Source organism: Acomys minous (genome assembly GCF_964271855.1).
Source record: "Acomys minous genome assembly, chromosome: 8".
Classification (NCBI taxonomy): Eukaryota; Metazoa; Chordata; class Mammalia; order Rodentia; family Muridae; genus Acomys; species Acomys minous.
Genome location: NC_140489.1, coordinates 41,120,406 through 41,137,368, shown reverse-complemented (window position 1 = coordinate 41,137,368; position 16,963 = coordinate 41,120,406). Strand labels below are relative to the sequence as shown.

At 44.1% G+C, this 16,963-nt stretch overlaps 1 protein-coding gene across 3 annotated transcripts in view; it reads right to left on the bottom strand.

The window, feature by feature from the left end:
- Positions 1-6,457: 6,457 nt before the first annotated feature.
- Positions 6,458-16,963, bottom strand: part of ESR2 (estrogen receptor 2) — a 58,364-nt gene continuing 47,858 nt past the window's right edge. For all 3 annotated transcript variants that reach the window (XM_084791626.1, XM_084791625.1, XM_084791627.1), the window contains 2 exons: positions 8,611-8,791; positions 6,458-7,390 (listed from right to left, as the gene is read on the bottom strand). In XM_084791626.1, the coding sequence (XP_084647752.1) occupies positions 7,204-7,390; positions 8,611-8,791 (368 nt within the window). In that variant the 3' untranslated portion in view covers positions 6,458-7,203. The remainder of the gene's footprint in view (positions 7,391-8,610; positions 8,792-16,963) is intronic.

Below are 16,963 nucleotides of genomic sequence, written 5' to 3'. Positions count from 1 at the left end.
CCTCAACACTCTTAACACCTCTGCTGAAAGACAGAGGCTGGAACAAAACAGGACTCTCAACCAGCTGGAGAAATGGTTCAGTGGCTAAAGCACTGGCTGTTCTTCCAAAGGTACTGAGTTGAATTCCCAGCAACCACTATCTATAATGGGATCTGATGCCCTCTTCTGGCATGCAGATTGAACACTCATACATGTTTTAAAAAAAAATTAAAGCCTCACCAACTAACTCCAGATGTACAAATCCCACAGTAATGGCCCCTATGAAAATGGCATAGAAGTAGTTAAAGAACTCAAAGAATGATTATAACTGCGGTCAAACAACTCAAAGAAGACAGAAGACAAAATTAAGGAGCTGGCCCAAGACATGAAAATATTTTTGAGTTTTTTGTTTTGCTTGTTTTTTCAAAATAGGGTTTCTTTGTGTAGCCCTAACGGTCCTGGACTTGTTTTGTAGACCAGGCTGCCCTCAAGCTTACAGCAATCTGCCTCTGCCACCCCGAGTGCTGGGATTACAGGCATGCACCACCACACCACCTTGCTTAGTTTGAGATTTTTTTAAAAGACAATTCAAATAAAAATAATGTTAGGAATGAAAAACTTAATAAGCCAATTAAAAGCTTCAGTCGAAAGCCTGAGCAACAGAATGGATTGTTGTATCAAAACCAGCAGGGATGGAAGACAAAATAAAGGAATTAGGTCACTCAGTAAAGGTCAAGAGAAATTTAATAACAAATGGAGCATGGAAGAGTTTTGGAACTCCATAAAAAGACATGACCTAGTTTTGTGCACAGAAGGAGAAAGCCACAGTGAAAGCATAGAAAACATCTTCAGTGATATCATAGAAGAAAATCTCCCAAACCTAGAAGAAAAGATTCCTGAGGGCACCAAATAGATAAGACCAGAAAACAAATTCTCCACAACAAATTATAGTTAAAATATTAAAAACACAAAATATAGAAAGGGTTTTAGAGCTACAAGGGAGAAAGGGCAAGTCACTACAAAGTCAGGTCAGTTAGAATTACAGCTGATTATTCAACAGAAACCTTTAAAAGCCTGAAAGTCCTGAAAGGCTGTATCTCAAATCCTGAAAGAACATAGTTGTTATACCCAGCAAAACTATATTAAAATTGAAGGAGAGCCACTCATGATGTCACATGCCTTTAATCCCAGAAGCAGCTGGATCTCCAAGTTCCAGGCCAGACACATACAAAATAATAACTTGAAACATTACAGGCTATTGCCAATGCTCTTGGTTACACTCTAGAACTTCATAGGAAAACCTATTGCTGAAGACACGACACACTTGAGTCACAAAACAGAGAAATCAAGCTGGTACTCACCTGGAGGCTTCATCCCTACTGGCTAGCTTTCACAGTTCTTACAGGTGCTGTGCATGCTACTAGAGAAGAAAAGGAGAGTTTTTTTTTTTTTGAGACAGAGTCTCACTGTGTAGCCCTGGCTGACCTAGAGTTCAACTGTGTAGACCAGGCAGCCTTGAACTCAGAGATCCATCTGCCTCTGTCTCTGGAGTGCTAGGATTAAAGGTGTGTGCACTGTGTCCCCAAACAATTGTATGACATGATTCATGTTTCATTCTCAGTCTTAAGTGTCCACATCTTCCTGCCCTACTTGTAGGGGGAAATATGCAAATAACCATAGGCACAAGAATAATTTTGGTATGAATAATGACCTCACCCCATATCTAAAGGGTATACTACTAGTTAAGTCATATGACAAAATTACAGAAAACCTACCCAAATAAATTTATTCTCTGCCCACTGGAACTTTTACATCTACACACAGTGCGCCCGTGGTCATACACCACAAGTGATTAGGTGACTATAAGTTAAATTGTTACTGTTTAGGAAACCTAGGGGGAGAAGGGATAGGTAGTAAGTCTTCTGAAACAGCGAGCAAGCATCAGCCCTGATGTCCCATCTCCTAGGAAGAATGACCACAGTTTTCAACAATAAAAAACCCCAAAAGAGAATCCACAGAAGAAAAGCAGACACTGCTTAACCAAGCAACTGTAATTTCTTACACTCAGGTCCCCAACAAATACTTTTTTAAAAACCAAATTATGAAAAACACTTTATTTATGTCTCACATTAAACTTCTTAGCAATAGCTCCACAGATATGAAAGGGGTATAATAAGGACAAAGGACCCCCACATGGATGGACAGTGAGTCCTCAGAGCATCACATAGTCATTTAAGTATCCCTGCCCCCAGTTTTTTGAGATAAGAATCTCATTTGGTAGCCCAGGTTGGCCTCAAATTCATGTCAAGCCCCCCAAGTGTTTGAGCACCTGGGACTAAGCCATCACACCTAACGCTCATTTCTTAAGAGGCTCACAGTTGAAAGCCTGTCATCAACATGTTAGTCTGATGGTACAGGGCACTCTGAAAAAATGACAAATTACAGCCAGCCAACAGGCTCAGAAGGACACATGACCGCTGCTTGATAAAGTTATAGGACCACAGGGGGAAGAAACGTACAACACTGACAGTGCAGTTACTGGGAACTATTTTAGGCTATCAAACCTTTTTCTATCACAAAGAAGAAGCCCACCATCAAATAGCTGGCTGGCCTACATGTAAAGGTGATCCTTGGGATTTTCAAAATCCTGTACACAGAGATAGTGCTCAACTTACAGCTGCTACGGGATCCAAAGTCCACGACATTGGCACCCGAGAGGTGTGGTATTTCACACTGGTACCATTTCCTCGTGCACTGGAGGAAAAGTACATCCAGGAAGTGATAGCAGACCCCCCCCCCCCCACCGGCTTAACTTCTACCCATCACTGCTGCTGCTCCACCAAGGTCCAAACAGACCCACTCTAAGCTGAGAAGGCAGAAATGAAACGGGACAGAGAAGTCTCCTCAGCTTCAACTGTCATCACGATGCTGCCCAAGAGAAGGCCAGAGAAGGCAAAGAAGGCCAGAGAAGGCAGCCAATGAATAGGAGGCTCCAATCCCACTCCAGCCTTGACCTCGCAAGACGTTGCAGGACTTTGAGCAGGTCAGGTAGCCCCTTCTGAGCTTCAGTTTTCACATGGATAAAATATAGACTTAAACTCTGGTGTCAGAAGTTTCTAAGTGGTTTGTGACTGTCTGCAGGGGTGTCCTAGGTGTTAAGACATGTGGAGTATCATAGTCAGATCCCACTTAAGTGTCAGTAACCCTGCCTGATAAACAGATTCTGTAGTTTAGGAGGAGGGAGGCTTGGGGGTGTAGGGCAACGGGAGAGAGCAAAAAATATTAATTTGTTCGAAATTATTTTTTTGTAGTGCTTGGAACAATACCTGCAGCCAAGGCAAGAACTCTTAGCATTAACGCTCCACTGGGGCCCTTTAATATTTTTCTTTTCTAACTAGGTGATCTGTGTAACTCCTGTTGGCATTAGACTAGAACTGCCAGATGTTGGCTCCATCATTTGTTCTGTGTGACCTTGAGTAAGTCTGCTTTTGGCCTTCTGGCTTCCACGTCTCTACAATTAGAAGAAAGTCACAGTAATGGATTGTGAAGATTACATGTGAAAGCTATGTCTGGCACATAGGGAGTATTCCACAAATACCGTTGTTTTTTGTTTTTTGTTTTTAACATACCAGATGGTATGTTTTTGTTACTTGTGTAACTTTTACACTATCTTAATTTTTTTTTTAGCAGCTTAAAAGACATGTATGGAGTCTTACTAAACATAGCTACTTTGTTTCTAAATAAAACTAGAAAGCAGGGCATACCTTGACTTTGGAGACATCATCAACATCTGCAAGCAGACACAGATAGGAACCAAACCCTTCATTTGCTAGGTGCTAAAAATGTTTCCACCTAGCTTACTTGTGTCTGTGCTGAGAATTAGTTCCTTGCAAAGTTCGAGAATCGCTGGCCTCCCAGCTGAGCCCATAGGCAATCACCCCAGGGAGGGCTGCCTTCAAGCAGCAGCTGCCGTTGCAGTTAGTTTTTTTTTAACATGGCTAGAACTCCCTGTGTTATTCGTCTTGTGTTCTCAGCTGAATTTCTCAAGGAAAAACAAAACAAAACAAAAAAGCCTCGTTGGGATTATTTTTGGAGTTAACCCCTCTCCTGGTGACAAGTGGAATAAACAGAGGCAGTGAAAAGAGGGACGTCTAAGAAGCCACTGTGCAGCTCTCCTGGGACTGTCTACGCTCGTCCTCTTTAGGGCTAGTTCACACCCAGGATTCTGTGAGAATTCTCTGTATTTAAGGAAAATTCATGGTGACCATTTCTATTAAAACTTGTGGTCTGGGGGTTAGGCAAAGCCCACTTGTCCACAGATAAGTTTCTCAGGTGACCACTTGCAGATTAAAACAAAAGAATCCTGCCACGCCAGTTTAAGAGGAGTGCTGAGGATCCCTGCTCTGGAACATGTCAGCTGTGGTTTCACAAGGGGTCGCGGGGGGGGGGGGGGCATGGAGGCAGGGAGATTGTTCTGTAATTTAATCCATGTTCACAGGTGCCACGTCCTATTCATCCCTTAAAAGAAGCTTAAACATGTGCTTAGCTATGAGAGAACTCATAAGCTGTCCCAAAGGAGTGTGAACGGTTCAAGGAAGCCACCACGCACTAAAGAGAAACGACCGATGTTTAAAATGGGAGTTGAGCATTTCCCCAGTACACTGAAAGCCTCATCATCATCATTACACAGCACGTAAGGAACCGACTGGACAGAGGTAGCATTTCCGCCGAAAGGGAAAGCAGGCCCCCAGGGCACTCAAGCACAACAAATGGTCGTTAGAGTACAGAGTCTATCTCAACCATGCGCTGGTCCCAGAGTCCAGTCAAAAACAGCCCTGCACTCAGAAGTCTCAAGCAAGGCTAACCTATGTCCCTGCCAGACCCAGGTGAGATGCAAGCCAAGAAGAAATGGCCTAGAGTGTTGCATCCTCCATCAATCGAACCAAACGCGGTGAAATGAGCACCCCCTAGCAGCAGGGAGGAGAACTGGTGTTAAATACTGATTGGCTAGTGTGGTGGCTCAGGTCTGGAATCCTGTCAGGCTCCTGCAGGAGGATCAAGAATTCAAGGCTAACCAATGGCTGCTGGAGCATGCTCCTATCTAAGTACACACAGGACTTGGCGCAGAGGGGTGCTGGGCTACACAAGTTCAAACTGATGCCTGTAGTAGGTATCCAACATCAATCAAGAACTTCACTGTGTATTAATTAGACCATAGTTTGGAGTACATTCTAATTGTTTTGTTGTCTGGCAGGCTCTTTAAAAAAAAATTTTTTTTTTTTTACTGACATATTTTTCAAGGCTGCCTTTTCATCTCACTTCCTGCCCTCCAACCTCTGACCTTTGTCTATACTGGAGTGCTTTCCACAGTGGTGCTCTCGCGGCTATAGCACTGAACTGCTAATAATGTCAAATGGCCTCCAAACCCTCAGCACCTGTGCCTGTTGTTTGGGTGTGTCTGAGACAGCTGCTGACATCAGCTTTATCAACAGCATACCAATAGCAAAATTAAGATATATTCAAATTCTCTTTCATTAAGTGTAATCGTCCTAATGAATGGCTCGGTAAACACAGGGTGTACTGACCGAAGAAACTCCTTTTTCAAAGGAAAGTATACTTAATACCATATTAATGGGTTTTACTTTTAAAATATCCAATTGCTGTGATCATTTAATTCCCTACTTAGACATTTTATGAATTTGCCAAGTTCCTAAAAAATCTGTCTGAAAAAAAGCCCAGTTTCTAAAACATGAATTACAATCACCATTTCAGAAGGGCTTTCTCCTCAGCTCCCGTTATATTCCATTTGAAACAGCTAATGAGCTTACTAAATTTTTACTTCACGCAACCCACCTCACAAATGTTCTGACAGGAAAATGTTTTAAGAGACCTATAGATTAGAGAAGAATTTTTTGCTATAAATAATTACCCCTAAATAACTCTTTTGAAGAAGTTAAAAAAAAATGATGTGTTCAAGTGCTTTGCCCATCCAATCTGCACTATGTAAGCCTGAGGCACTCTGAGTGTGTGCGTGGTGTGGTGTGTGTGTGTGGTGTGGTGTGTGTATGATGTATGTGTGTGTGGTGTGTGGTGTGTGTGTGGAGTGGTGTGTGTGTGGTATATGTGTGTGTGGTGTGTGGTGTATGTGTGTGTGGTGTGTGTGTGGTGTGGTGTGTGTGTGGTATATGTGTGTGTGGTGTGTGGTGTGGTATGTGTGGTGTGTGTGTGTGTGTGTGTGGTGTGGTATGTGTGGGGTGTGTGTGTGTGTGTGTGTGTGGTGTGGTATGGGTGTGTGATCTTCACAGTGGACAGTGCATCATGTGCACATACAGCATGTAGCATCTCTGCCTCCCATGGGTAGGTAGCTGATGCTGTCAATTCTACTGTGCAAGATGAAAACTGCATTCACTAGGCCTAAAAGAAGCAATGTGCTGTGACTCACACTCATAGGATAAACTCCATTTTTGCAAAAATGAGGCCTTTCATACATGCATGCATGTGTGCATACACATGGGGGCAGCGTGGGGGAATGCAGAGGAAGAAAACACCAACATAGCTTCAAGAAAGCCCGGTATTAGAAAGAGATTTAAATAATCATCTGTGACAGTGGGCACACTCAGACCCAATAAGCAGGCTCTACGGGTTGTAAACCAGAAGGATCTGGGAGGAGGAGCAAGGCTCACATCTAAGCTTGACCATTATCCCTCTGGTCTTTGAGAGAATAACCAAGACCATGTCATTAGTCCTCACAGGCCTGTGAGGTAGGGATGTCAAACAAGTTGATTGTCAATGTGGTTTTCAGTCTTACAATCAAGAGGTCCAGAAGATGTCATTCAAAGGTTGACTTTACAGCCTCCCAGTTAATGCTGCAGTCCATTTCTTATAGGTGTGTCCCATCGCATTTCCCCCTTATAATGCCAATCCTTCCATGTCAGACTTTGACTTTCCAGAACCTTTAAGATGTTTTCCAGGTGGGCAAGGAGATGCGAAGGGCGAAGACAGGCTACCTCAAGAGCCTTCTAAGGCTCTACACGTTAGAACTCTGCAGTCAAAGGTACATGCTGGTATGAGGAACACCACACTCTCCCGCCCTCACTCCTCGGAAGCGAAACATGGGGGAAAGGGGTACATGACCAAGGCAGCCATAAGACGGAGCCCCAGCTGCTAGGGGCCATAGTCCCATCTTTGACCATCTCTGTAGGCTGTCTGCCTCAGGCCTGGCCATCACTGAGACTGTGGGATCTGGGAGCCCTCTTTGCTCTTACTGTCCTCTGCTGAGCTGCACTCAGACCCCGAGACTGAGGACTTGTACCCGCGAAGCGTGTGAGCGTTCAGCATCTCCAGCAGCAGGTCATACACCGGGACCACATTTCTGCACTTCATGCTGAGCAGATGTTCCATGCCCTTGTTACTATAGGGAGGAAAAGGCACTGAGAATCCTTCCCTCCAGAGAGCCAGGAGAACGCTGAAACAGTCCCCGTCAGCGCCTGCACAAAGCCAGCCACCCCAACACACACATTCCCTGTTTCTCTCCCATCCCGTCGCTCTGTAGCTGTGCATCTGGCCCCCTCAGTTGTCTACACTCAAGGGCAAAAGTGATAAACTCTTGACCCCTGTCTCACCACCCAACGCTGCACCACGAGCTCACCCATAAAAAGCACAAAAACATAAAAACCTGCTTCTAAGTAGTGTAACTGTAAGTAGGCTTCTTCACCCTGCGAGACCTGAAGCACCTAGCTACTTGACCATGCCAGCTGGGTTTTGCAATTCTTGGCTTGACCTTAAAAGGGTCGAGTGTACTGGTTTGGGGGGTTATACATAAACTTCAAGCAATTAGGCGAACTCACATAGACTAAATAGTATCTGTTCTGCAAAGGGTCATGGGCCAAGTGCTCATTAGAGAAGAAACAGGAAGAAAGCCTTCTTCTTTTAAAATGCTTGCACTGAACACTGTCCTTCCCCACAGCTCTTACAGCTTCCCAGTCAGGCGAGCACTACCCTTCCATCTTCCTCTCCTCCTGAGCAACACCACCCACTGAGCATCACGGTACCAACACTAGTCATCATGACACATGCTCTTCATCATGCACTGCTTGGCCTGAACTGTGCTCCAGCCACAGCCTTCCTTCCTGAACCTCTTGGGAAGATCTCTTACTTCTCATCCTTGGTACCCTGATGTCATGGAAACAAAAGGGCAGCCAACGTGGGGAATATGCCTAGTCCTCAACTGAAGGACAACCAGGAGAGCTAGGCTTAGCATCCTTACAAAAAATAAATAAATAAATAAAGCCCAGGCCATGGCCCTGGCTGGTCTAAGGAGGGTGGCAACTCATTTTAGAGCTGCCCATTTTAGGGCTTCATAAACAAATTCTAAACACTAGCAACTATACCCAGGTAGATCCCACCAGCTGCCACAAAAATCCTATCAGGTGCCGAGTGACACTCATTTTCAACACCTACTATGTGCCAAGCTTTGGTGCAGGTGTGTGCACTGATCACCTCAGAAGTTCGTTTTTTTGTTAAAGTTGAAAAGTTTACCATATCCACTGCAAACTTGCATGCATTTCCCCCAAAGCTCTGAGCACATGCCTTGCCCACACCCGACTGGAGCAGCTTCCCGGGGGTCTGTACCTGATGTGCCTGACATGGGAAAGAAGCATCAGTAGGTTAGCCAGGCGAACTGACTGCTGCTGGGAGGAAATGCCACTCTTTGCAATCACCCAGACCAAGGCATCGGTCACTGCGTTCAATAGGTGTGTCAGCTTCCTGCTGCTCTCCGCCTCTTGGCTTGCTGTAGCCAAGGGGTACATACCTGGACAAAGAGAGAGAGCCCCTAAGTCACTGCTCAGAGAAAAGGAAGCGGAGGTCATGTGCTCGAACTGTTAAGCCTGCCTGCTTCCCCAGGGAGAAGGCAAGTTGACCAGAGCTAGTCTAACTTGCACGTGCACACGTGGTCAAGCCAACACGAATGGGGGACTACCTCTCCCTAAGTTCTTCCCTTGAGAGCAAAACCTTATCACTGAGCAGTAAGGGATTCCTGGCTGGATACGGCATAGATAAATGATCCCTCAAGGCATCCGCCAGGTCAGATCTGTGCTCTTGCCAAAACAGTAGGCACTTTAAGTAATTCTGTTTCCAACCTGCAGCAAATGGCTACATGAAGATGGTCAGGTGAGATTAATTTTACTTATTGCCACAGAGGACTCCTCATCACAGTATTTTTATTTATTTATTTTTGAGACAGGGTTTCTCTGTGTAGTCTTGGCTGTCCTTGGACTGCCTTTGTAGACCGGGCTGGCCTTGAACTCAGAGATCCTCCTGCCTCTACCTCCCCCGAGTGCTGGGATTACAGGCGTGCGCCACCTCACCTGGCCTCATCACAGCATTTAAGAAACAAACTAGTGACCAATGCTATGAAACTGTGTGTTCCCTCACTGTTCCATGTGCCTCAGACAGCCAGAGCAGGGCCCTGAGCCACGCCTGCCCAGGCCAAAGTGTCTCACGTCTGTGGCTCCCTGCTTGGGCAGGAAGACCACCAGTCATGAGTTGGGTCTTACCTATTGTAGCTCTCTGGCACTAAACCGGTTCCCCAGCTCCTCTCACGTCGGTTCCTAGTTTAGCAAGATTTACAGGAACATTGCTCCTTACGTCCTGCTACCCTGCCCTGCTCTGCCCCAGGTTTCTGAGATACTCACAAGGGCTGCAAAATAACCAAAGAGCAGCCCAGGTGAAGCTGGTTCCAGCCCACGTAAGCCCAAGCCCTCCCTCTGCGGAAACAATCCTCCTTCCAGGCTTTTAACTCCAAAGTAAGAATGGAAAACAGGCATGAGATCGACAAGGGTGCTGCAGAGGTAGTGAGGGAGTGAGAAGGCTGTAGTGAGAAAGGAGGATGGCTAGTGCCCCGTTAGTCACAGAGTTCATTCCTCAGGACTTGTCTTCTGCTTCCACTGACGTTTTCAGTCTTAACCAAAGCAGTTGAGTTTAACTCATTTCAAGTCAGCTATAGCAAGGGATACGTAGTAGCATGATTGTTCGGGTGTAGCGCTTTTCTGCAATCCCTGGAGGCCCTCAGTAGTGTCTCATAACACACCTTCAGACTATCCACCTTCCACCTGAGGGACAGGGGCTACAGGGTCAGAGTTCAGGGAGAGCCCAGAGCCCGTGAACTGAACCCACGTCCCCACGTATTTGGCGAATGCCTGGATTTTGTAACTTTTTGTCCTGTAACTATAAAAAACTTCATGAAACTACTTCCACATGTAATTCTAGAACCCCGAACCTGTGCTCTGGGGCTATCGCACATTCGTATTGGGCTCAGTATAAACTAATTCGTTACTTCCTTTGGAGGAGACAATGGTAATTTGCAACGACAAGGTGCCATATCAAGAAAGCAAGTGCTAAGCCGGGTGGTGGTGGTGGTACATACCTTCATCCGCAGCAGTCCGGAGGCAGAGGCAGGCAGGTCGTTGAGTTTGATGTTAGCCTGGTTTACAGAGCAAGTTCCAGGGCTACAGCTAGGGCTACACAGAGAGACCTGTCATGAAAAACATAAAAGAAAAAAAGAAAAGAAAAAGAAACCAAGGGCTGGCCAGGCACAGTGGCACACATCTTTAATCTCAGCACTAGTTTGGTTCTCACTTGCTGTGATAAAACGCTGGGCAAAACCAACTTAGGGGAGTAAAGGGTTAACTTCACCTTACAGGATACCTGCAGGAACCTGGAGGCAGGAACCTGGAGGCAGAAGCCATGTAGCAGTGCTCACTGCCTTGCTCCCCATTGCTTGCTCAGCATGCTTTCTTATACCACTCAAGACCTCCTGCCCAGGGCTGGCACCGCCCACAGTGGGCTAGGTCTTCCCACATCAATCATTAATTTAAAAAAAAAAATGCTCCTAAGCAGCCAGAATCCAGATCTCTTAGTGGCTTCCTTTAATGACATGCCAGCCGATCCCTACTGTGTGATGCAGACATTGAAGGACCCAAGTTGCTTCTTACTCCTTTTTTTTTTTTTTTTTTTTTTTTTTGATTGTGGGGTGGCACATAACACGTATGGAAGTCAAAGGACAATTTTCAGGAGTTCCTCCTTTTTACCAACATGGGTCTCAGGGATCAAAATCAGGTTGTCAAGCTTAGTGGTAGCAGGAACTTTTTCTTGCTCGCCCATCTCATTGATCTCACTGTTGTGGAAGTTTGGTTTATATGTAAACATGTTTTTGTTTTAATCCCAGGTGTGGGATATGGAGACTGCTCAAGTTTATCCACAGCTGAGAACTGCCTCATGAGAGGGCAAATGGTCTTTGCCAGCTGGGAACTGCCTTGTGAGGGGGCGTGGTCTTTGCCAGAGAGAGACTGAGGAACTTTGAGAAAGAAGGCGGCTGCTGGTGCTCCCTCCTGTTGCTCATGGTTGCTATTGATGCTGTTGAAATGCGGATTGGACTTGCCCCAGGGAACCCGATGACCCTGAACATCAGGAAGCAGCTAAAACTATGCCCCCTCTCCCTACTAACCTTCTTTCACCCCTACCTGGTGTTGGGGTGTTGGAAGAGATTAAGGTGGAGAAGGGAGAGATATAAGAAACCAAAATAAAAATAGATTTAAAAATAAGCCTACACCTCACCCCCATTTAAATGGTGGCATGTAGCCCAGAAAACTGTGAACATAGCTAAGGATGGCCTTGAACTTCTGATCTTCCTGCCTCCATCTTCCTAGTGCTGTGATAAGGGCTTGAGCCAGCACACCCTGTTTAGGTAGTCCTGGGGACCGAACCCAGGCCTTTGTGTGTGGTAGGCAAGCATCTACCAGTGGAACTACATCCCTAGTCCCCCCTTGCTCTCTCAGTTCCCAGTTCCCACACCTCACCTTGAATCCCACTTTTAATTCCTTGCACTAGCGACACACTGTGCATTCTCTATTTTGTGCGTGCGTGTGCATGTGTGTGTGTAGGAAGTCTTCCTGGTCATGAACTTCCTTCTGGAAGATTCTCCCGAGGCCCAGCCTACATCTGGCTTGAGTTCTTTTCTCTGTGTGCAGGATTTCTGTCGCATTCCCCCACATGCCCGCAGCCACCCTCCCGCCCTCATCAAGGCCAACGCAGCACTTGGAGGGCACAGACCCTGCCCATTTGTCACCATATCCCCATCACCTTCTACATTGCCTGACCCAGAGGACACATTTATGTGTAGAGAGAACTAGACTGGATTCACACAGATTCACATTTTTATGTTCTTAACCAGTCACATGACTATAACTGAAATAGTAATGTATATTTTAAGTACATACAGAGGAAAGCATAATTTTTTTTTAATGTGTAGAGAATTCTAAACTGGGCATGGTGGTGTACTCCTTTGGTATCAGTACTTGGGAGGCAGACGCAGGTGGAACTCTTGAGTTTGAAGCCAGCCTGGTGTACATAGCAAGTTTCGTGGTACTCAGGGATACATAGAGAGACCCCGTACATTATGCTAACAAGATAAGCTCATCACAAGACACCTCACTTTTTAAAAATTAATGTACTTATTTTATGTACCTTGGTGTTCTGCCTCCATGTATATCTGTGTGAGGGTGTCAGATCCCTGGGAACTGGAGTTACACACAGTTGTGAGCTGCCATGTGGGAACTGGGAATTGAACCTGGGTCCTTTGGAAGAACAGCCAGTGTTCTTAACCACTGAACCATCTCTCCAGCCCCCAAGACCTCACTTTTCAACATAGGGTATGGCCTATGGAGTTGATTTCAAATTCCCTACATAGCAAAAAATGACCTTGACTCTCTGCTCCTCTTGCTACCATTACAAGTATGTCCCATCAGTAGCTGAGCGGCCTTCCACCTGAGGGACAGGGGCTACAGTCCCCATGTACTTGGCGAACACCTGGATTTATAACTTTTTGTCCTATAACTATAGAAAATTCACAAAACTACTTCCACATTGGACCATGTTGTTCTAGAAACCTGAACCTATTTCATTTTGTAGAGTTTGGAGAATTAAGATATGTACATATGTTAATATTCATACAATTGATACTTAAGATTTAGTATTTTTCTGCCTTGAGTTCTGAAAAGGCTGATTCTGAGATTACATGTTTATTAGAAGCGATGACAATCTTGGAAATGCCTTTACAGATTGGAGCTAATGTATCTAGCATATGTATCCAGCAAAATGCAACAATTTTTTAGACATTATGGCATAGAATATATTACAGATATCTCTTACAATCCTATAAGGCAAACAAATATGGAAAGATCTAACAGGACTTTAAGGAAATGTTCATAGAACAGAAGGGAGATATGGGATCTCCCAGGATTAGATTAAATAATGCGCTATTGAATTTAAATTTTAAAATATCAATGAGACAAGTCACACAACTGCTTTAAAAAAATGGATTTTAAAAAGGTCTGCTGAGTTAGATCAGTAGATAGATGTCTTAACTTCAGAATGGAAGGCAGGAAGTATGTTGTGTTGGGGAAGAGGTTTTGTCTTTGTTTCAAAAGGAGAAGAAAAGCTATGGATTTCTTTAAAGTTAATAGAGATTAGAGTTGACCAGGGGAGACTTCCAGAAAATCTTGACTGCAGACATGGAGGAAGAAACCAAGAAAAACAACAAAACATGTAACATGAAATGCTGATCCCTCTACATGAGAACAGCACTGAGACTGGGTGAAACATGTGTCTGCACAGCCAACAGATCTTGTTGGCTACAGAGTCCTCAGGACTTATATGCCATCCTGTCATATGGCATGGGTGAAAAGTAATACCACAGTTTGGTTATACAATCTAAACTGACTTATAAAGAAATCGCTCTTTCCCTCCCCCTTCCCTCTTCTCTCTCTCTCTCTCTCTCTCTCTCTCTCTCTCTCTCTCTCTCTCTCTCTCTCTTCCCTCTGTCCCCAAATTTTCTCTCTCAGTCCTTTTCTGCCTTCATGGCTCTGTTCCCATCAGCCATCTGCTGGTCTATATGTCCAATCATCTGCCTCTACCTATCCTCCTGGAGCCTCTAACTCCTCTCCCCTTCCCCTTCCCCAAATAAACTTCCTTATACCAGAAGAAGAAGGAGGAGGAGGAGGAGGAGGAGGAGGAAAAGAAGAAGAAGAAGAAGAAGAAGAAGAAGAAGAAGAAGAAGAAGAAGAAGAAGAAGAAGAAGAAGGTGGCACATGCCTTTAATCTTAGCACTTAGCAGGAGACAGAGACAAGTAGATCTCTGTGAGTTCAAGGTCAACCTGGTCTACAGAGTGAGTTCCAGGATAGCAAAGGCTACACAGAGAAACCCTGTCTCAAAAAAAAAAAGCAGAGAATAATCTTTAGTTAAGTTGTACACTGCACATTCCATACATGTGTTAAAAGGACCAGACACCAAAGAAGACAAGTAGGCAGATAATCCAACCTCACAGACTGCATCAATAGCTGTTTCCTCAAAAATCTGCATCCAGGACAACTTCTAAATGGCTATCTAAGATCATGCAGCCTCAGACTGTTCCAGCCAGGACTTCAGTTAAACCCTGCACTTTCCCATCACACAGAAACTAGACAGCAAATTACATAGCTAGGTCTCTCAGGACTTGGGCACGTTCCCAATTTTCTTAAGGCCCCTAAAAAAATGTTACCCCAAGACAACAGTAAGCAATTTGAATAGAACAATACCTGATTCCCCAAAAATGGGGTGGGTGGTTTGGGGGTCATTCAGTGGGTAATGGGTGTTTGTTGTCATTTAAGGGGAGTTGATCACAAGTTGTTAATAGTCTTAGTCAGGGAGGAAATAAAGTAAAAACGTAAGTTAGATTCAAGGATCTTTTTCCCTTTTTCTTTTTCTTTCCTCTATCCCTCTTTCTCTCCATCTAGTGTTAAAGGGAAAAGAGGGGAGAAGGGATGAAAAGAAAAAAGGAGAACACAGGAATGACAGGATAAAATGGTATATTATTGAATCTACTTTTAAACTAAAGAGTACCAGCAAGCCAAAAATATTACATTGGTATGGATCTTCATGCATTGATAAAAAATTAAGATTATTTTTGTTACAACATACTGTATATGTTTCAACTCTTGTTTAAGATATTGTACCTATGCAACTCACTTAAAAATGTAATGTGAAGTTCTAGTCCTAGAAAGCTGCTTTTACAAATTGTTTAAGATGATGCAAGTTTAAGAAAAGCAAGTTAATAGTCAGTCAATCAAACTTGTGGTCTTGTTAATTCTTAGTTTAGTTAATTACAGAAATAAGCTTTATTTATTCTCCTGAAGATGTTTTCAACATTAATCATATGGTAAATAGCTAGAAATAAGCACCATTTGCCTCTTCAGGTATACCATAGATAAATAGATGGTCTTTAAAAAACTCAGAGACCTACAGAATATATAGCATTTAAATATGTTTTATTAGCAAAAGGATTTTGACAGTAAGACATGTCAGCTTTTGGCAGCATCCCTAGCCTACTTCAAAGAAGATGATGGTTATCAAAGAACCTCTATATGGAGTTTGCTTCGAATGTGGCAAGTAGCCAATGGAAAAGAAAACTGCCCTTGTCTCAACTGCAAACAACATGCTGTTCAAACTGGACAAACTGGATGCAGGGAAGTCAGCTGCCAAACTTTGCCAAGACAAGGCAAGCAGTCCTTCATAATTCCTGCTTCACAAAAATGTCTGTCATATACTGGACCACAAGGCTAAAGATGATGCCCCAATGTTATAGAGAAACCTTGGGTGACTATCCAAGTCTCTGTCATTTCTATAGTTTTGGAAGCTGCTTGCTCTGCCCTGTCTGTCTACTCAAGTAATATTAATCCTTCTCAGGTCTCCAATGGGGTTGAAGACTAGATAGTTATAGTCTCACAATTAAGCTTATGGATTTTAAGAAAATTTTTAAGGTCTAAAAGGATATTTATAGGTTGATAAATGCAAGTTATGATAGAAAATGATTTAAGTACAAAACTCTGAACTCACCAAGATAGGATAGAGTATTGAGCACTTTCTCCAAATTTATCAAATAAAATGGACTGGACATTGTGAATATAATTCTTACCTGATAGTTTTCTCATTGTTCTTATTATATATAGTTTATTAATATAAGAGAAAGAGTCTTTTATTGGACTAAAGGGGGGAGATGTTGGGGGACGGTTTTGTGCACTGTGTATGCAAATGTGTTCTAATTTCTGTACCCACGTATCTGGTTGCAGTCTAGACATTGGCATTGGCATTATTATTGAAGCATCTCATGTCTCAGTGTTATGTAAAAATTGTTCTCCATTTCCTCTGATTTTACAAAAAAGAGCTGAACAGCCAATAGCTGGGCAGGAGAGTTAAGGTGGGATTTCTGATCCCAGGGAGGAGGGGGTCCCAGATCGAGAGCAGGAAAGAGAGGAGAAGGTCACCATGAGGACATGGATGGAGCAGGATTAGCCAGGGCAACACTAGTTGGCAGGTAATGGTAGGTCAGGCCAGCATAGTCAGGTTAGAATAGATGCATATCTGTCCAGCTATAGAACTTGAAGGCCTGCCCAGCCCTCCACACCTCCAATAATGACAGATTTATCTGATGCCACAGGAAGAAGAGCCTCATCTTGCCCATCTACACAGAAGCCATGGCATGCATCTCTGAGGACTGTGTAATCTGACATTCAGAAGATGCCTATTGGCTGTACAGAGCTGCACCAAACAGAAAGCTCCTTACCATAAAGTGTTTTAACAACAAACAGATTGATTTCTGAGGAGCGTTTAGTGACTCTACATTCTTCCTGGAAGAATGACAAGTCTGACATTTGGTGGCCTCCACTGATGGGCTGGGAACATACTTTTCAAGCAAACATCTCCTTGTTTAACAAAGAAAGACATGGGCACACACTGGTCGAGACATCATCTACAGGCAAGTTTAAAATGTCTGGCTAGGGTGGCAATGACACACACCTTCAATCCCAGCACTCAGAAGGCAGAGGCAGGCAAATCTCTGAGTTCAAGGCTGGCCTGGTCTACAGAATGAGCTCCAGGACAGTCAGGGCT